Raw genomic sequence first — 21,295 nt, forward strand, 5'->3', positions numbered from 1 at the left:
TGATACAAGTTTTGTGAAAGGCAGGTGGAAGGATTTGTCTAATATTGTGCAAAAGCGTCGTGTATGAATTAAAAGAAAGGGAAAATATCCACATGTTTTGGCAATGTACGAAATAGATGAACAGTTTGAGAGCTCCGGTGTCCTGTGCATTAGGGACTTTAAGCAGTCAGGACGGCAACGCCACGGAAGATGTCGATTAAAAAATGAGTTTCTACTTTTAGTTAGAATTTCGAAAATGGCTGCATGTGTTTACCGTCTCATAGGGCGCCAAACCTAAACATAACGCATAAAAGCAGCGTTGAGTTACAAACGAAAATTAATATAATTTGCTGCCGCGGTCTCGCTTCGCAGACGATGCAAATTTTGGTGATTTCACGATGTTGTTTTGCAAAGGACGGCTAAGAAATGTACAAAGTTTTAAAACGCACTTGCTGGGCTACTGTTCTGCCAATTAGATCTATTGTTTTTTCACGTTCTCGTTGTGGTTTGCTTTAAGTCCCTATTATGGCTTCAGCAACCCTTCAGAGAACAGGAGCCATACAAACATCCACGGTCAGGCACAAATTGAAATTTTATTCTTGAATGGAAATAGAAAATGGTACAGCACTACAGTCTAAAACATCGCGAGTAATAACACCAGTTATCCTTCTATACTAATAAATCCGTCTCTACTAAATGTCACCACGGCTATTTTTCCAGGGTGATCCGTCTCACAGAAAATGCTTTTTGTATGCTATCAATACTTAGCCGTCAGGTTGGAATCACCATTCCGTACTGAACAATTTAAAAGGGAGCCTAAGCACAAACATTTTAGAGACACAGACAGCAGCCAGAAGTTAAAAGTTCTCATTCCTGTCGCTCACCATACCTATTTTGCTCGGCACAAACCAATTTAACCTTGCGGCGGATACATTGACGTCAAAGCGCGCAAGAAACCCATTAGTTTTTTTTTCTTCCGGTTTTCTTCCGCGTCTCAAAAACTTCTCTGCCTAACTTCTCTAATGCTTCGCAAGATACTTCAACCACCATTTAAAAGATTTCACGCAAAATACTTGAACATTTTTTAAGAGTATTGGCCGTAGAGCTGAACATGTCTAAAAATTATTTTTTTAAATAGAAATATCCCCAGATACTCTTGACAGGAGCCAAATCAAAGTTTCTGCAGCATCTTTAAAAATTTCAGCATAAATTTTCCAAGTTCAAATTGCTGTCTGCGACAATCCCTCCATCAATGTTTGTTCCCAGACGGGTGCATTCTTCCCATATTGCTGATTTTTTTCCACTCACCAAACTCAAGAGTATTTTATGGCTACTTTCAAATTGAAGGAAATTTTGCTCGCCGCGATAAACTCTTAACTATCGTGTCACAGCCCCTAAATTTATTTTCACATTTGAACAAACTACCTGGGATTTGCAAAGTTATCATGTTTAGTCTTTTGGAACCAACGTGGTGCAGTCAGTACCGAGATGTCCAGCAGTTACACAAAGAAATACTGGCTCTAGGACAAACAACTCACTACCTCTGCTATGTTTTTAAAGTTGGATAATAATTACGAAAAGTAAGAAAGACAAACAACTAGCTTGATATCAATAAAGGCAAAAAATAATAAAAAAAAGCGAACATTCTGACACAGAATAGTCTGGATTTCCAAATACGCTCATTTTTCATTAGAACTGAAGTCCCTTGAGTAAATGAAATATCTCGGGGAGGGGAAGGGAGAGAATCTGTACAAAAAAAACGAGGGTGATCTGTATCATCACAGACATAAAATACCACAGGGATTGAAACATGCACCACAAACGGATTAAAATAGATTTACAGCAGATCCAAACTTGTACCTTTAAGGTTTTCGGGTCAAATTTTTGACTGCCGCCCCTGTTACGTTATATGGGATTCCCCCTCAGGGGGGAGGAGTGGAACGGGGGGGGGGAGTGGGAAAAATGTGTAATTAGTACACCCAGCTGACTGGGACCCATTGCGGCTCACTGCTAAGCCCTTCGATACAATCCTTGAGCTGAGACAAGGCATCATCAAGGTTGTCATTCACAATGATTTTATCAAAATAATGCGAATAGCTGTTGAAAAGCTTTTCTGATTCCTCGGCTGTCCTCTGAAGATCTTCGTCCTAAAAAACAAAAATAAGACATGGTTTTCATCACAAATTACAACAATTACAAAATCCTGCAAAATGATTGGCTCAGAGCAGTAGTTGTTTGCCTCTCAGTCTAGACTAAGAGAAGTCCTTCTTTTTCTGCGAAGTCTGTCGCGCGAGCCCAAAAAAAAAAACAAAAAAAGAAAGAAAAAGAATAAGAATGAGCGTTAGCGCGCCACGCTGACCTCTAGGATTGAGGCGCTCGAAAAGTACTCCACACTCTCAGAGTTTTCCTTTAACCCTTTAACTCCCATGAGTGATCAAGACAGAATTTCTCCTTACAAAATCAATGCAATATCAAGCAGACAAATGATGAGAATAAAGAAAAATGTAAATTTGAGGATTGTTAGTTGATCCAATACCAAATTCTCAAAACTAACTTCATAAATATGGTATGGAAGACGGTAAGACGAATTATTAATGAGATCTGGGGGACAAGTGAGTACTCTTGTCGATCACCAATGACCGGGTTACATACTTACCGTCTGTTTCTTGGTAATGGTTCCCTCTGATGTGGCTCGTTTATGAATTTCTCTCAGGGTCTCAATAGGTGGCGACGCAATAAATACGACAAACGGCATAAATTCTGGCGTCTTCAGAATCTTTAGAGCCTAAAAAAAGTAAACAAAAAAAGGTAAGTATTTCCGCATCTAAGCTAGCTTACGTGATTATCATCCTGCAATTAGGCACTTGTTGCTGTTTGGAATAGTACTCTTTAATTCTTTTCAAGAATGCCGACACTTAATCCTCGTTTTACATCATTTTCTCCAAGCCCTGAACACCAGTTAGAGAATCTCAGCACGTTGGAGAAATGTTCAACTGAGTGTCGAAAGTGATCCGAGACTGCTTTGGTTTTACTTAAGTTTGCCCTGTAAGTAGCCAAGAAAACCAATCAGATGCAAAACTAAGAAACAATCGCCACTTCTTCGTCCGCGTTTACCCGCGCTTCCAGCAGATTTTTTACGGTGAGTTCTCATTGGCTAATGGCAATGTAAACCTTTGTTCTGATTGGTCAATGGAATTAAAGCTAAACTGCTGAGTTCCACTTTTCCTTACCGTAGAGTTAACATCCAGAATACACATTTTCCCAGAACGCATGACTTCACGAATACTGTCCACCTTAGTTCCGTACAGGTTCCCTTCATAGTCTCCATGTTCCAGATACTTTCCAGCTCTTATGTCTTGCTCCATTTCTTCTCGGCTTACAAAGTTGTAACCTTTGCCATTTTCTTCGCCTTCTTTTGGTTCTCGTGTTGTGTCTGCAAAAACAAAGATTTCGCTTGAATTTGAAAAGACAAAATGTACAATATTTAAAAAATTAAACAGAGAGCAAGTCCTCTCGTTTCTCCGCGCGCGGGAAGATTTGAGACGAGTCAGCGAGAGGTTGGCCGGGGGTCTGGCACTAATATCCGTGCTGAATTCCTTAGAGACCGCTGGCTACCTCGCGTTGCTCAAGGCGTCTTTCTTTCCCGCTGACGAACAAACGCTCGCGCCGAAGCGCTGAAAATGATCGCTTGCTCGCAAGCTACTAAACCATTTACTCTAATATTCAAGATTGGAATTTTCTTCAAGTTTACATAAATTCTGTATTTCAAACTTTGTAAGCAGAACAGAAAAATGAATGAATTCGCCCCCCCCCCCCCCCCCACAACTTGAACTCACAAAGAAAATCATAAAGAATTCTTTCAAGTTATTCGCAATGGCAAGGTATCATTAAAACTATTTTTGAAAGAGGAAATTCTTACTGTTGAAGCTATGTGTTTATTCTGGTCAATAACTAAGTGATAATACACGTGAAAGGATTTTATACTACACTTTGACAAAGGGGATTTCAATTATTAATGGGAAACATTGTAAAGGATGAGAAAATCACTACGAGTTCAAAGGATTTTGGGTAGTTGACCGTAAAGTTACAATGCATACAGAGCGCTCCTCAATTGAGTGTCGTCAAACCAGCACGGCCAATTAGAAGGAAGGGAAATACCTCTAAGAGCCAATGAGAACTCGAAGTGAAACCGACCAACCTGTTCAAAGCGCGGGAAAACGCAGGCGACAAGTCATGATTAGTTTAAGTTTTGCATCTGATTGGTTACTGGATTCCTTTGGGCACTCCATTGAAAACAATTGCAAAGTAACCGATAATAATAACACGGTTTGCTAAACTTGAAACAGTACTTAGCAGTCATTTAAGTGGTACTCACGGGGTATTGTGGTACTGAATCTTGCCCTGTCTGACAGGATGATCCTGTTTTTCAGCGTTCTTCGACCCACACCTTGAGCACCTATAAGATTTACACAGATCTCAGAATGAAAGTATAATTTGTGGTTTAATCTTGAAGTGGAAAAAAAGTAGTCTAGAATTAGGGCCAGAGATTCAAAATTACAATACGTTTATGCAAGGGGCAAGCCGCAAGAATTAGCACCGAACCCCTCCCAATAAAGAAACACTGACAAGGGCTTTCTTTAAGCGGCTGGCAATGGTTTAATAGACAGATGTGCCATAAGCTAAAGGCCAAACCCAAACACGAAAGCCTGCTTGCAGGGCTCAACAGACGGCTGTAAGAAGTCAGTCAGCGGTAGACCGCTAGTAACCAGTGGCTTTTATTGAAACCACTGACGAATAAGAGCCAAAAATGTAATTCATTTTGAAAGCTTAATCATTCAAAGTGTGATGTCGCGTTTAAAGATTTTTACTTACCAACAAGGACCAGAGTCTTGCGGCGGAAAGGTGGCATTTTGGCAACCTCTTCATAAATAGTCATTTCATGTTTGTCGAACTCTGTTGAAGGAGGAAAAGAATTTGATACTGATTTGGTGCTAAAAGTTGTATGATAATATAACTGAATGGTGAATATAAAGTTACTCTTGTTAAAACTCACAAAACCGTGAACACCAGATTTATCTCTGAAAGGTGATTACGTTCCGTGAAAAATCAGGCAACTTAACCTTTTGACCCCCTGACGTCATCAATTTATAATTTCTCCTTGTTATTCCAATAAAAAAATTATGCTGTCTTGCAAACAGGTAAAGAGAGAGGACAAGCTTAACAGCAAAATTGAATAAATTGTAACGTAACATTGCAATGTATCCTTCACAACTTACCAGCATTTTTTGCAGACTTGTACATTATCTTCTGCTTCTTTTTGCTACCACACACTGCAAACAGAAGTAAAATGCATTTCCAGTCAATTTCTTTTTCTGAACTTTGGTTTCTTCCCCGTTTCACTTCCTTACACTGTAAATCCTAACAACAACAAAACTTTTTTTCCTTCTCGTATGTGCATGTACAACAACAACACTTTTCGTCCTTCTCGTATGTGCATGCACATTTACCAGCACACGTAACTATTTAGCGTGAGAAACACTTACAAAATCCACTTCCAGGTCTCTCCTTTTTGACAAAAGATCTTCTCCTAAAAATCATCGAAGATACAAAGAGTCAAATTCACAATTATGACAAATGAATTGCCAATGTTATTGACCACATGACTGTCATATCAATCTTAAGCAGTATATAATATCGGCAGACCAAGTTCTTTACATTTGGAATCCTCTTCCAATTACGATCACTTATTCGATTACTTGTTCGATTACTTACTCGATCACTTGTTCGATTACTTTCTCTACACTTAAAAAAAGATGATTGAATTTGGAATGAAATGAACCTCAATCCATCAAGCCGCACATCCATAATCCAATTACAAAGATATTAACAACCAAGTTGATCTCCTCTGTGAGTCTGAGGGTTTCTTGCAGGTCTCCTTCCCCAAACATACTGTCACCTTGACTTTGTATAAATATTACTTTGGAAGAGGCTAATACATGACAATGCTGATGACAATACCTATGAGTTAAATACTTTTTCTTAGAAAAAAGGTTGTTCACATGAGTTCCTTGGTGTTCTGATCATCTGTTGTGATTGCTTTGGTTTTGAAAAAGCAACAATTACCTTTCCTCACAGATTTGGCTTGGAATAATCCCTGCTTCATGCAAGCCATCAGCCCTCTTAGCCTGAAATTTAAAATTGATACAATTTCATTTGCTGTCAACTGTCCATCTGGAATTTCTAACTTAACGGTAAGAGGAAGGTGGACATTGTTGAAAACTAGACATCATTGGTTACAAGGTTGTCTATTAACTGCCGAGCACCTACAGGTGTATCATATTTTCAACACAATCTTTAGTTGACAACATGAAGTACAAGACACTGTACTGGCCTAGAACCCAGGGCTCCACACTAACTTTTCAACTTACTAGCCAAATGGCTAGTGACAACTTAGATGTTATGACAATTTCAGTTTGTTCACTAGCCAAACTGGCTAGTGGAAATTGAAAACCACTAACCAAAACTGAGTTTCTATTAGTCTGCGGCTAGTTGGCTACCATTAGTGTCTAGCCCTGGAACCAATGAGTAATAGGAGGATGTCAATTGATCTAACTCCAAAATTCTCAATACTAAAATTATAATAAATGTACAGGAAACAGTGCAGAGAATTAATCTTTAGATTTTTAGGAGTGGAAGGGTTAACATTACCTGCCACCAGTTGGGATCCTCCTGTTCAACAATCTGTAGCACATCCCCAATTTTGAATGACAAGCCAGCATCTTTGCAAGGAATCATAGTGTCCTTTTCTGGGTTGTAGTCAAAATGAGCACGAACAAATACCTATACAATGATGTAATGAAGTTAATCAATTGTAGTGCACTGATATAAATGGGAAAAAAAAAAAAAAAAAAAACCGACATAAGACCAAGTGCTCCAGCTGGCAAGTCTCCTAAGTTGGAGAGACTGGAAGGAACCTCACAAAAAGACTGACTGAAGACAAGTTAGAGAAAAGAAATAATCACATTGCTGAACATTGAAAACCTGAAACAGTCACATTGCTAAACATTGTCAACCTATAACGGATGCTCAATGATTAACCTGCAGCACTAACTATTTTCAGTGAATGACTATGGAAAACTGGTTCATTAACTAAAACAGACTCCCTGCAAAAGGTGTCCACTACAATCTGCACCATATAAATGACTTGTTTACCACATCTACACCACGAGTTAGTAATTCAAATAAGTTGTTTACCTGACTCAATGCTGGTGCCTCCAAGTTAGTTGGAATAACTTTGAGGAAGATTTTTCCTGTGGATTCACGCTGGAAAAAGAAAATTACCTTCAGTTAGGAATTACAACAACAACATCACCTAACTGCAAAACAAACATCTTTCAATCATCTGACCAATAAAATTTGACCAAATTTGATCAATAAAGTTTACTTTTCTTTTTTTCAAGACTCACCAATAAATCTTGAAGTTCTTCTGGATTTCCACTCATATCTCTTCCATTCACTTCCTTAATTCTGTCTCCAACATGGAGAAGACCTAAAATAATAATAATAAAAAAATTGTGAACACTTCCAATTTGTTATCTTAAAATCAATTACAAGTTGGTTCAAGTACTTGGAATTTCTTAAGGCTACATCTACATCAACAAGCCTTTATCACTTACTACTCCAGGAACTCTTTGAGGATATGGTAGACCTTTGCCAAAATGCGTTTTTCTCCTCAAACAAAGCATTACTGTTATTTTAAAATATTGAAATGCACTCCAGTTATTTACAAAAACGTTTTTCAAACTGAATTCTTTGAGCTGCCAAGGTGCAAAAAGCCAATTATAATGTGACAACACAAATGCCTCCAGTTATGTGTTTTGTGGCAGAATATCCAGGATAGTATTAGTCGCATAAACATCTTCATATGCCAGTTTCACGTGTTTATTGTAGCAGTTCATGAAATAATGAGTAGAATTAAAGTGGAAAAGAGCCCTCGGGTGAAAGCTAGAGAGAAGCCTGGCTGTGAGCGCCAGACAATAAAGGATTTGTTGAAGAATGGAGGCGAACAGAAGAAATTCAAGGCAAAGGAATGTTTTGGTTTTGCTTGTACCATGGGCCCTTGTCCAATTTAGTTAGATTTTTTCCTGGCATTCCAAAGCTCTATCATGCACTAACTACAAGTAGTTTGCCATGAAACATGTTTTTGTCGAGAGTCTCCTGTGACTCTGGTCCTGTGTTTCTATTGGTGGTCTGAATTTCTATTTTTCAGAGTGTTAACATAACTTGACATGTGATTAATCAAAGGCATGAAATGTTTGAAAAACTTAGGAAGCGAAAAAGACCCACTTTGTTTTTATGCAAGTGTCCCTTCTATGGATGAATTAATAGGGTAAGAAACCTTTAAAGATTGACTCAAAATTTGGTCTAAAGGCTCCCAAGATATCAGTCTGAAAAACTGTACAGAGATTTTCTGTTTTTTTAAAATTGATCCCCAGCTATGGTCTCCGACGTAACACATATCAGTAAAATTTTGCTAACCAAACTTGACAAAAGGATCTCAAAGCAACCAATGGGAATATCGAAAAAGCCCCACACAGTGTTAAGACCAACCCCTTTAGATTGAAATTGCGGAGAAGTTTTACATGTGTGGATAGATTTGATACCCAATTAATTTTCTCAAAGAAACATCAACAATTTTGACTTGTCGTGCCTTATAAGTCACTTTACGATTTGATCAAGCTAAAATGAAACGATATTATCTGGAAAATACATTTCATGACCTTTCCATTGACATATAGTTTACGGTGGTTATGCTTTAAATGGCGCAGTAACAATTTTTTTCTCAAAGGACACCTGTGAAAGGTCTACCATATCCTGGATCTTATAAGATATTCTCCATCCTGTCTGCCATACAATTCTTATGATATTGGTTTAGAGAATTTGGTCTTGGATCAATGAATATAATCCCCCCATTGAAAGTTTTTCTTTATTCTCATCACTTGCCTACTTGATATTGTATTGTAACTTTATTGTAAGGAGAAAATTCTGTCCAGGTTACTCCAGTGAGTAATAGGATTTTAAAAACCTTTTAAAAATTCCATGTTTTCCAAGGACTAACAACTATAGAAAGACTAAGGACACTTATTTGAAACCAGTCACTTGATTGAATATATACAGTATATATATAGTACTGTAAATGCTTCAAAAAGTTCTCCACCCCCTTAAAAAATACCCTCTAAAAATACAAATGCACTAGTTTCATGGTCAGCTGTTTGAGCTAAATAGGTAGCATTTCCGTACAAAATATACCTGTACTTGAATTTGAAAGCCTGCACTGGTTTCAGTTTTCAACATCAAGCATGAAGATTTAAGGCGAAATAAATGCATCTCACATTTATCGCATATGATAATCATTAAATCTAAATGACAATTCTTTAGAAAAACAAGGACTCGCATTCTATCCCAGAGCAAGTTGTTAACGCACTTTCCATCTCTGGCAAGCCCCCTTTCTTCAATGAGCCTCCTGTCTGGAAGTGTCAGGAGTTAAAAAGCACCCCCCCCCCCCAGGCTTACTTGGTAAGTTGAAAACTCCTTCATATGCTTACCTTGTCTATCAATCATCCCTCCATGAATGATCCTTGCAACAACAAGTTCTCCCTTTTCCACAACTAATGTCATCCCCTTGATAACAAAAAAAATTACATGCGTGTTGATATTAAAATAATAATGGAAACTTTAATTTGTGTTTTGAAATGTACAATTGTAAATCTCACTATGTATAGGCAATTTACAAATGCTGCTTGAGATTGGCTTATTCAACACACACACAAAAATCAAAATTGCATCAAATCTGGGTTGTCCCAATTCCTATTTCTACAACAAAAGACGCAATATGTTGCTCTAATAGCTATATTTATCATTTTCTTGATTATGTTAAGTTGCTGCTTTTTGTCGATGCCCATGCCATTCATCAGGTCTAAGAATGTAGAGCATTCATCTGAGAAAACGCCAAGGGAGCTCATGGAGAGATTTACAAATTTCACACATCTGAAAGTTCTACTCATTTCATTAATCAAGTTCCGATATTTTTCTTTTTTACGTACTGCATTAATAATAATAATTATAATAATAATAATAACAATAATAGTGTTGGAATAATATTAACATTATCATCATTTATAGATAAAAACATACAAAAGGTTATTATACACAAGCTCATGAAGCTCATGCCTTCTGTCAAAGTTAGGATATAATTTCCTAATTTCCTTAAATTTAGCTTTGCTTGAATGCAGTCCACCAATATTCTTTAAATCAAAAATTTGTTGGCTGTATGCAAAAAAATAGTTAAGTATGTCTACTGCAGAAGACAAAAACAAGCTTGTAATAATTTGTTAGTAGTGAGAGCAGCAACTTTCAACACGTACATAATCTAAAAGTGTGCCAACTTTTATACAGTCTGTGTAGATCATCCTTAATTTTGCTGACCATGTCACTCTGACTTTCAGCTTCTCTTTAATCTTTTTCAATCTTCTGGACATTCAAATCAGTGTAGTTCCATAACAAGCAGTATTATAAATTTTTTTTAGATAAATTCTACTAAAGAATAATAAATCTGGACAAACCAATGGTTTCTTGGGCAGCTTATGCAAGCCAACCATTCTGATTGGCTGCCCACCAAAGCCATTCATAGTACCAGCCTCGTCATTCACTCCAGGAGAAGCCGGTGGTGATGCATACTTCTTAAATGCGACGTTATCATGAACCTCCAATAATGCCTGGCAATGAAACACAGATTTATCCATGACATATGTAAGATCTTACCTAAAACTTTTGTCAAAACAGCTCGTAATTAGCTAACTTATGCAAACTATGTAATAATCTTTGCAAGTCATTTCTGTCTTCTTTAATTAACCCTTTAACTTCCAAACCTGATCAACAAGTAAATTCTTCCTATAAAATCCATACTTTATCAAGCAAACAGGTAACAAAAATACTCAAACTAATCAGGTAAAATTTGTAGTCTTGATCATACCTCAAATTATTCTAATTGACAAAGGAATGTAGAGCAGCTTGAGGGGAGAATTTACCATCTGATCTCAGGAATTAAGGGTTAAAATTTATGTGATAACAAACACACACATGCTCAGTGTGCATAAAACAATCAATGAAGGGACTAACTACACTCTTGTAAAGTAAAGTCACTGAAACATTCTTTGAAGGACTCCCTAAGTGGGGCACATTTTAATAGTCTTTGTATGATACTCATTGGACATATATATATGATGAATATATGATTTTTGCTATTGCATAAATAGCGCTCTCTACTGTGAGGATCGTGCATCGTACGGACATATATATGTTGTAGTTCAATTTTATCCTTGGTTCAAATTTTATTTTCCTTTGCTTCAAACTCATTATCATACATATTAACATGACCGAGAACAAAGGAAAATAAAATTTGAACCAAGTATAAAATTGAACAACAACATATATATACCTATATATTTTTCATTTTTATTACCCTATTTTAAGTTGTTCATTTGTGATTGTAAATTGTTTACCATTGTAAATAAATAATTTGGATATATCAACAAAGTTGAAATGGTAAATTGGCCACCATAACGATTACAAAAGCTGATATTTCGAGCGTTAGGCCTTTGTCGGAGTGAATGACGAAGGGCTAATGCTCGAAACGCCAGCTTTTGTAATTGTTACGGTGGCCAATTTACCATTTCAACTTTGTTGATATATCCAAATTATTTCGTTACTCCCACCGACGCAGCCCCAAACAGTTTCTTTCGAAACTATCAGCCTTTACCATTGTAAATAGTTGCTGAAGAGCCTGTACAGGAGTAATTATTAAATTATTATCATTAAATTATTATTATTATTATTATTATTATTAAATTATTATCATTTATTCATTCATTCATTCACTTGGGAGAAAAAAACACAATGTGATAACTTGTATGTGTCCAGAGGGATTGTCTTCTTTTTTCACAATGACCACAATAATCTAAATATGAGAATTATTAGTGAACACTTTGAAGTTATTGCATTCTTGCAGGACGGCCATAAAATCCATCTGCAAACTAACAGAACAAAATACATACCATGAAATGGGGCTCCTGCAATAACCCAGACAACTCAGCGGCACTGTCATCATTTGCAACTTGTGGCTCAAGTTCTGTGGTAACCTGAAATAACAGTCAACACAGTAATACGTGGCTAGGTCTGCAGGAAGATAAGAGGAAATGAATCCTGTGATCCAATTTACTAACAGAGACGAAATTATATAGTTTCTAGACTATACATGAGAAGAAAAGAGAGGCATAATATCTTTATTTTCAGTAGATTAAAATATCCCAGTGACTAAAGATAGTAAATTTTAATTTTCTCGACATACAGTATCAATATGTTCAACAATATTTAAATACTTATCTCACCTCCATTGCGAGCTGTACTGTGTTTGGGGTCTCGACTTGCTTACGACCCTCTTCAAGTTTGTCATGTGCCTGGAAAAAGTTAATCATGAAGATAATACTAAGAAACATATAAGGCTCTCAAATAAAAAAATTACATTAATTTTGTATTGCTAACCAGTTTAGCTATGCAAGAATGAATCACGAGACCTACAAATCAAGCAAGCACATCTAATCTGGATTCGGTAGGAATAAAACATTGCAGCTACATGAAAAAGAAAACTTGAAGTTCATGATACACTATGCTAGGGACAAAATGTAACTTTATTACATCTCTTGCAGCACCCGTGGGCAAGAGGAAGCAAATCCTGTGTTCTGATTGGCTACTGAGCAGGCAAGATGGGCCCATCTTGCATGCTCAGGATTACCGGCATTGATCCCGAGCATGAAAAAAATAGAATTAGAACTACTTTTGTAATTCTTGGAAAATTTCAGCAATGGAAACGCATAAAGTGCCAGATGATAGTCAAAACAAAGAAAACAGAAATGACACTCGTGAGTTTGATGTGCTACAGAGTTTGCTTTCTTTCCTGGCTTTTGAACTAAACAACTCATTCTTAATTCTTAATAAAGCGAAATCTGTTTGCAATATTATAATAAATCTTTTATTAACCAAGCTTGTTGGATATTAGCCTCGTTCTTTGTCTCGGTCCATGGAAATGCAAAAAAAGAACTCAGTCAATATTTAGCCATCTTGACCTCATGCTTGGTCAATAATACATGTGTATTGACCCCTGTACACCCCATCATCTGTATACATTTTCTCTTTAGTGTTCTACACCCACTTCCTGTGGTACTGATTGATAGATAATCCAGAGTTTCTCCAGATGGTGTCATTTGTTTTATTCTCATTACCACAATGTTTGATCAAGCAGTAATACGGTAGGGAGAAATTAGATGTTTGTCACTCATAAAAGTTTAAGGGTTTTACTAAGAACTGGATCATTGGATAATGCAATTCAAGACTTTTTATTGGCTTAGCCATTATGGTACATGAGCCAATATACCATAATCTAATATCTGTACATTGTAACATCTGGTTTCTTCTTACAAAATAAAGTCGAGAGAATTTGTCTAATATCTTGGGGGCATTTTTTTTAATAAAACAATTATTCCACTTGCGCTTGTTGGAAATGAGATGATTATAGCCAACTTGGTGCTATGAGCCTTGTTAGCTATCTATCATCTCATATCCAATGCGGGCTCATGGAATAGTTGTTAACTATCCCTTTGATATGAATCAAATATGAAAATCAGGCTATTAATATTCTTCAGGAAAAGCTTTTGTTTGTTGAAAGGAGGTAATGGCAAGCATTAAAAACTAAAAGCAGGAGATCAAAGTCCCTGATTTGAGTCTTGCATATATATGAATTTGTATATTCACAGGGTTTTTATTAGAAGCCGGGCCCTGGGTACCAGCACCTGTTAAAACAAAATACCCACCTACTTCAAGTATGAAATACAAAAAGAAAAAAAAAAATCATCAAGAAAAAATTATCAACCTCAACTAAATATTTACTCTTCCTCATAAGTTTAAAACCTTTTTTCTGCACTTATTTATCAATTACTTGCCACCAGATCGTGAAAATAAAAAGTACTTTGACAAGAAAGGTGCTGTGCATTAATCAAGTTCTTTAAGTGCCTGTTCAGCAACGTGCCACACGTTCAAGCAAACGCATTCTATGGAGTTATCATGGCAAGCAAAAGAAAACTCCAAGTGTCCTAGATTCTTTTTTGTCATTTACATACAAGAAGTCAAAGGTTAGTTTTGAGCATTTCATCAATCTTGTATTATTTACACATTCCTTTGAGGGAAACATGCAAGTACTCTTTTGCAGATGAAAGGTCAAGTGCAATGACACAGAAAATTAAATTTTTGTTCTCTGATTTTAATTGGATTCGGAGGAATGATTCTCTTTTTTTGAAAAATTACATACAGTTACAATGCTTCTTATGCTTTCCATTTCTTAAACTGTTCATTAAACAATGTCTGAAGTACAATTCAAAATGTGAAATAAACAACAGGAGTAAAATGTTGCCATAAAAGATACTTATCAGCTAACAAGTGTGTCTCAATCTAATGCCAACATTTTTGTGGTTTTCAAAGTTTAAATATTCCAAACAAGTGTAAGAAACTTGAAAAAAACTTTGTTCAAATTTAATTTTCATTCAAGATAAAGCCAAGAAAAGCATTCAAAAGCGTTAACATGTCAAAAATTTTTAATGTGAAAATTTACTTCGGCCTGTATAAGCACTGAGAATTTTATTGTTGGAATCCTGCTGTCTGGAACCTTCGATATTTTGAAACTCCTGGTAACCTGGACTGAAAGTAATTTTCTATTAAGGAAGAAGCAGAGGAAACATCCAAAGCCTTGGAGCTAACAGATTTGGACACTGAAGATTCTGATAACGGCTCTGACTTTGAGTTTTCATAAACTTCAAAAATGTTGTCAGTTTCTCTCTTGACAAGTTATACGTTTGGGCCAACTTGCAACTCTAAGAAGGAAGGAGGCTTTAAAAAACAACAGTTGAATTGTTTTGATGTAGCTATAGCTGTGTATTAAAATATTAATCAAATTCTCCCAGAGTACCATTCCTTTTTACTAAAACTAGATTAAGTGTGTGTCATTACAAGAAAATAATGTCTTTTCCAGATTGCAGGAAAATGTACTCCTGAGAGACTAAGTTTTAAAAATTTCCAAGGAGAGCATGCTCCCAGACCTCCCTAAAGGTTTGAGCTTTCGGCCCTCAATTTCATTAGGGTACCCGCCTACTCACAAAGGCAGCACCCTTCTACTTCAATGAAAACCCTGATATTCAGGATTGGGTCGCGCCTACAAAGAGACTTAAACTGCAACACCTTCTGCCAGTTGGCATTTTTAACTTTCTTTTCAATGGAATAATTTCTTTTGTCGACTTTCTTGGCTCAACAAGCCTTTGTGCTATAAACACAGCCAAACTGGTAAAATTCACAGCCTTTAAATACATGTACATGTACATTTACTTTTCATCATTACCTAAAATTGATTGGAATTCTTGAAAATTCCTCAGGTAAAAGGATTGCTGTACTGGATTGGAAATTTATTATACCACACTTTTATTACGGGAGAATATTGCAAACCTAAAAACCTTTTTGGTTTACCTGTGTTTCAAACTCTTCTCTAATAATTATGTGCCAGTATTTAACAACAAACAAAAACCAAATGTCTTATTTACCCTGACTAGTTTCAACACAGAGGCATCTCCCAGAATACTCTTCAAAGCATTTGCTTGTTCTTCCAGGATAAGTCCAGCTGTTTTTGGATCATCAAGTGACTTCAGCACGGTCTGCACTGCTGTGGAAACAAGTGGGTTAAACAGCTCAGTTATAATTATTCAGTAAAACAATAATTACAACAACTTACTCTATGTTTGTATCCCCATCTCTGTAGTGCAAATCAATGATCATGAAAAATTTTAGATGTTATTGTTTGCAAGGCATTTCTACATTCTATCAAAATATTTTTTCTTGATTGTGTACAACCTTGTGGTATTTTCTCTTGAAAATGCAAAAAAAACACATCAAATAATTATGTATAACTGACATCAGGGCTGTCAAAAAGGGGTAGGGATTTCCCTTTACTACGAAGGACTGGTTATTTTTTACAAGGTCTAACCCAAACTGCGCAAGCAGTGGGCCTCAGGTATTCTCCATAAGAGAGTTTGATTTAATTAAATAAATGTTATTTCCATTGTTAGCTTATGGCCCTCTTGACACTGTTCACAAAAAAAAAGATGTTTGGAGAAAAGGTTTAGCTAAATTGAAGATGATTTAGAATGTGCTTTTGTTAAACAACTGCTAAACTTTGTTTAAATAACTGGCCCAAGCCCATAGCCCCAGCTACTTTGATACAAGACTATAACTTTGAAAAGTGAAAATATGAAAATAATGAACAGAAAACTACACGTAAAACCATACTTTCGGAACCAAAATCTTTAGTACTTTTGAAGTTCTTAGGTTTTAACCAAAACCACACTTTATTGAGAGGTATGATTTAAGAAGTCAAAACATTTTTCCAACCAAATTCAATTGTATTTTGCTAGTCTGTTTGAAGTGTTTTGTCAAAACAAAATGATGACAGAATGTCAAAAACTTTTCAAAGGTTTTCCAATGCTGCAGAAGAAAAGGAACATGAATATCTCTCTTGAACTATCGTTTTTGTTCCCTTAACAAATATGATTGATGATATAGACACTGGGTGAAACCTTTTATCGCATAGTCTTCAGGGTCAAAATTAGAACACAAATTACAAGGAATTAAAAAAATTACCCATTTGTGTTGCATTGTTTTCTTTACAGAAATGTGTCTACTTCTCCTTGGTTATCACAATATTATCAAGGTCTCCACATGAACCTCCCAAAACATTTTTTTCTATTTTGGTTGTAAAACAGTTATTTTGAGCCACCAAATTGCCCTTTCATTAAGGTTGTCATGTGAATATACTTTTAAAAAAGTTGATCCTGAAGCACCTAAGATAAGTAATTAAAAAAACATGACATGTGTAATGAGATCTTGGGGTAAAAAGGTCAACCTTGAGCTCTGAACATCAAATTCACAGTAATGTTATTAAGAAAGATGATTTTAAAAATTTTGGGCCACAATGCCCCAAGTAATATCCATGCACAACACCACTCGTGAATTGCAGCTTAACATACTTGCAATTCCCAAACACAAACACCTACATTGTATGTCTCTTGATACGAAAGCATACAATACAAAATGCATGCTGGTGAAGGTAAAATGCATTTAATTGACACCCAGTCATAAATAGATCTCATTAACCCTTTCACCTCAATGAATGACTGTCATTTTTTTTCTCCTTACAGTATCAGAGCTCAATCAAACATTAAGGTCTGGTTATTGAACAAATTCTTGTTATCAATACCATAGCGACAGAGCTGAATAATGTATACGCATGCGCTAAGCTTTGCCACGGAAACACAGATTTTGAGTCGTTCGTATACAGTTGATTTCCTATTCTGTTGCTTCGAGGTGTCGTTTTCCTTGCCGCTTTTTGTTTACGGAACAACCTCCAAAAACTTAGTACACCCCTTAAAAATTTTCAAAAAATAATTTTCTCCTTAAAACCTCTGGAAATAGGAAAATGCCTTCAATGAAAACAGAGTTCCTTGGTTTTAAAAGTCAGCCCTCATTATTTTCCACTAAATTTTAGACCTAGGACACTTAAGCCCACGTTGGTGACCTCATACCCTCTGGCATAGCATTTCATTATTCAGCTCTGTCTACCATAGCAAATGTATAGAGAGCAATATTGCAAATATGTGTATTTAGACAATAAGATTGAAACTGAATGAGTTAAGGCAGTTGGGTCTACATGACTTTTCCTATGTTCTACTTTATTTCTAAAACATTTCTCATAAGAGAGTTAAATAGCAGCTGGTTTGCAGTTAAACTGAGTGAATAAGACCCAGCCAAAGGGACAATGTCTCTAAACTTTTACTCAATGCTTGTGTCGCAAATGGAGGTTGGGTACCTAGGAACCTGGGGGCTGGAGCTGCAAACCCCAAACCCGGGTAGCAAGAACACCCAAAAGCCTGCCCTAGCCACAACCCAGCCATGAGCCCCGCCTGCCACACCCAGCCCCAGCCCAAGCACTTTTCACACTGAACCAGGAGTTCAATGGAAAGATTAAAAAAAAAAAAAAGTAAACCAAAGCACCTCGAGCACTACGCACTGTGGAACTACAAGCACATGCAACTGTGCACACATAAGAATGTGACAGGTAACCACTGACCATGAGCGCGCCAGAACTTGCCTGCAACACGCCTAGAACAGAGAGATAACACGCCAACACCATGCTAATGCCATGCTAACACCACACAACTTCAGAACAACTACAAGTAGCTCCTAGTTGTTAACTAAGTTAAATAAGTATATTTCACCTCTTATAAAACTGGTGACTCTGTAGTTTTCTTTTTAAAAGTTGATAGAAACTCAATTTTTTCTCTATTGACATACAAGGAAATACAAAGCACTTAGAAGTGAGAATTAAATGTACCAATCAGCTATTGGAATCTTACACAATCCAACTCTACATGCTCATTATCACGATGCATTTTGTTGACACACAACTTATGTGTGTTCGGCTCTTTTCCACAAACTCTTGAACAAAGGCTCATCTTTCAAACCGGCAGTCTAAATCCCACAGGTATCAACGAACGCTTTTCATTCCACTAATTTATTCATGTTTTTCTCGTTGCCATGTTCCCACCAATCACGTAGCTCCATTTCCTGCCTTTAAAAGCACACACAACCCACAATTCCTCTATTCGTTCTGACGAAGGGCTAACGCTCGAAACGTCAGCTTTTATAACCATAATGGTGGCCAATTTACCATTTCAACTTTGTTGATATATTCAAATTATTTCTTTTCCACTTTACTGTCTACCAAGTGAATTGGGTAGGAGATACATGCATGTGGAGGAGTTTTAACCCTTTTACTTTCATGATCTCATTAATGATTTTCCTTATTATCCAACTACACTTCGTAGAGTACAAATAATGCCATAGACGAGTACAGATATCACGCAGTATTTGTACTCCAGAGCACCAGTTAGACAGGTTTTCTTGCACCATGCAAGTGAAGAATTGGATTGAAGTTAGGAAAAAAAATGGCAGACAATTTGAATCATATTTCTGACCACGAAGAGTCAGAATGGCTAGCAAATATAGATCCAAGTTTATTTAGATGAATTGAACGAAGAAAAACAGCTACACAACCAGGAAATTTCTTCATTTATTGAACAAACAGTCATGATAGAAACTGCAACACGCGCCAAATCCATTCCGCTTTGCATACTTCTGTCACACACTCCCCATTAATGCCCATCCATGAATTTCACCCACACTGAAATAATAATTTCGCTTGTTGGATAACAAATAACTTATTAGATGTTTTGTCGTGTAGTATTGCTGAGTATTTTTACTTGTTATTTTTATGTTGACTCACCCTACAGGCTTGTCAAAATATGGCACAAATTGTAAAAATACTCAGCAATAATACACAACAAAATGCCTAATAAGATATATGTATTTTTACTTGTTGTTTATATTTTGACTAGAACTATGGGCTCGTCAAAATATGGCACAACTGGTAAAAATACCCAGTGAAACTACACAACAAAAAGTCTAAAAAGATATATTTACTGCATGTCTTACAATTCTTTTGATTTTAGTTCCGAGAATTTGATATTGAATCCACTAAAAACACCCTGCTTGATGTTGTACTGATATTGTAAAGAGAAATTATTTATCGATCACATGCACGGAGGGAAGTTTATGAGTTGATTTAATGGTTATGGCATGAGAATGTTCACAACATGTCACTTTTCAATCTCACTTTGGCACAAAGCAATACTCATGATCTTGTCATATGATTTAAATTCTTAACATCCAGTGATAAGATTTCACCTGTAAAATTTAATTTCCATACATGAATACAAAACACAAACATGCCCTTGCTTATTGAACTTCTGAATTTTCAAAATTTTCTGGGAAGACTCAATGACAATTGATTTGAAACATGTTTATCAGCAGTTTAAAATCAAATGGCACTGCGCTAGGTGCAGTTACTATTAAAGATTTATCGTACATATCTGAAATTGAGTTGTAATGTAAAACTCCTGTGTTGAGAATTATGGCAAGGAAAAGAAACTTTAATTTGAGTCGAGGAGAATTAAAACTAAGGGTTGTTGCCACGAAGTTCTTTTACTAATTATGTTCAATCTAGTTATTTTCATATTATTACCAATGAATAACTATTTACTGTTTTGAACTAGTAAAATCAAAACCAAATGACCGTCCTTCCTAAATCATGCCTCTTGAAGATAAACACAAGTTATTTAAAAGTGGGGAGAAATCCCTTCCGTAATCTTTAACATGAGCCGGATCAAAATATCCCTTTCAACAAATTTCCTTCATGGAGACAATAGGGTCGGCGACATTGCTTTGAAATTACGATTTGATAGCTGCGACCAATTAACAACATTTTTAGTTTTAAAGTTGCAAATTAACAGCTTGACCACAATTAATAAACGATGTCTATCTAACTATGATTAAAATTGCAAAACCCTTTAATTTGTAGCTCAACGAAGCACAGTTTTCAAACGGCGGGAATCGGAAACATCCCAATCTAGTTGAAATACCGTAAACAACAAATTTAAGAAGTGCAAGTTACACGCTAGCTCATTTCAAACACACCCCTGAAAATATAAGCGACAAATAACATGGAAATTTTCACTCGATCGTGGGTAATGACACCATATCTCCAAAATAAACTCTTGGATCAAATGAATTTTTCTTAACTACCATGATTTTTTGAACAAGAAATGCAAATTTCGGGAGTCCACCCGAGGAACGAACAACCTCACAAACTGAAGTCTTCGTGAGTCACACATGGCTTACCGTATCACATAATTTCAAGCTTTAGCTTTAAATATATTACCTTCAGAGCTCTGCTCCTGTTCTGACTCGGTTGGTACCACCATTTCGCGACGATGTCGAGAAGAATTTATCCTGCAAAACACACTGCAGAAGCTTGGAACAATGTCCAGTAGACTGAGAAAAGCGTTCTGTATGGATTCGAAAACATGCCAATCAAACTAACGCAAATTGGTCACGTGGACTGTCAAGCAAAATAAGGTACTCCAAGTGTGACGGATTACACACGGAGCACTGAAATATTTAATTAAATACTCTTTGAGAAATCCAAAATTCCCAGTAAGTATTACATTGTTTCGACCTTTGACGATTTATTTGTATTTGAAATGCAACT

At 36.3% G+C, this 21,295-nt stretch overlaps 1 protein-coding gene across 2 annotated transcripts; it reads right to left on the reverse strand.

Annotated features, from left to right (window-relative positions):
- Positions 1 to 553: 553 nt before the first annotated feature.
- On the reverse strand, positions 554 to 21,115 carry LOC111329481 (protein PALS2). Of its 2 annotated transcripts, none has more exons than XM_022934199.2 (17): positions 20,966 to 21,115; positions 15,678 to 15,796; positions 12,426 to 12,494; positions 12,093 to 12,176; positions 10,602 to 10,754; positions 9,585 to 9,660; positions 7,446 to 7,528; positions 7,234 to 7,302; positions 6,688 to 6,819; positions 6,103 to 6,164; positions 5,523 to 5,566; positions 5,256 to 5,309; positions 4,852 to 4,932; positions 4,355 to 4,435; positions 3,210 to 3,412; positions 2,636 to 2,764; positions 554 to 2,126 (listed from the first exon to the last, which is right to left on the reverse strand). In XM_022934199.2, exons 1-17 carry the CDS (start codon positions 21,006 to 21,008, stop codon positions 1,950 to 1,952), a joined length of 1,659 nt encoding a protein of 552 aa, XP_022789934.1. In that variant the 5' UTR covers positions 21,009 to 21,115; the 3' UTR covers positions 554 to 1,949. The 2 variants fall into 2 exon arrangements, with proteins under 2 accessions (XP_022789934.1, XP_022789935.1); XM_022934200.2 differs by having other exon boundaries at positions 15,678 to 15,793; positions 20,966 to 21,091.
- Between the last annotated feature and the right edge of the window lie 180 nt (positions 21,116 to 21,295).

This window comes from Stylophora pistillata, chromosome 14 (genome assembly GCF_964205215.1).
Source record: "Stylophora pistillata chromosome 14, jaStyPist1.2, whole genome shotgun sequence".
NCBI lineage: Eukaryota > Metazoa > Cnidaria > Anthozoa > Scleractinia > Pocilloporidae > Stylophora > Stylophora pistillata.

Bases quoted from the DNA above. Each gene is read 5' to 3' on its own strand.
- LOC111329481 (XM_022934199.2), bottom strand. From the start codon at position 21,008: ATGGTGGTACCAACCGAGTCAGAACAGGAGCAGAGCTCTGAAG. The intron at 15,797-20,965 runs GTAATATATTTA...TTGTTTCCACAG, and splicing joins ACAGGAGCAGAGCTCTGAAG to CAGTGCAGACCGTGCTGAAG. The intron at 2,127-2,635 runs GTAAGTATGTAA...TTTGTTTTTTAG, and splicing joins CCATTACCAAGAAACAGACG to GACGAAGATCTTCAGAGGAC.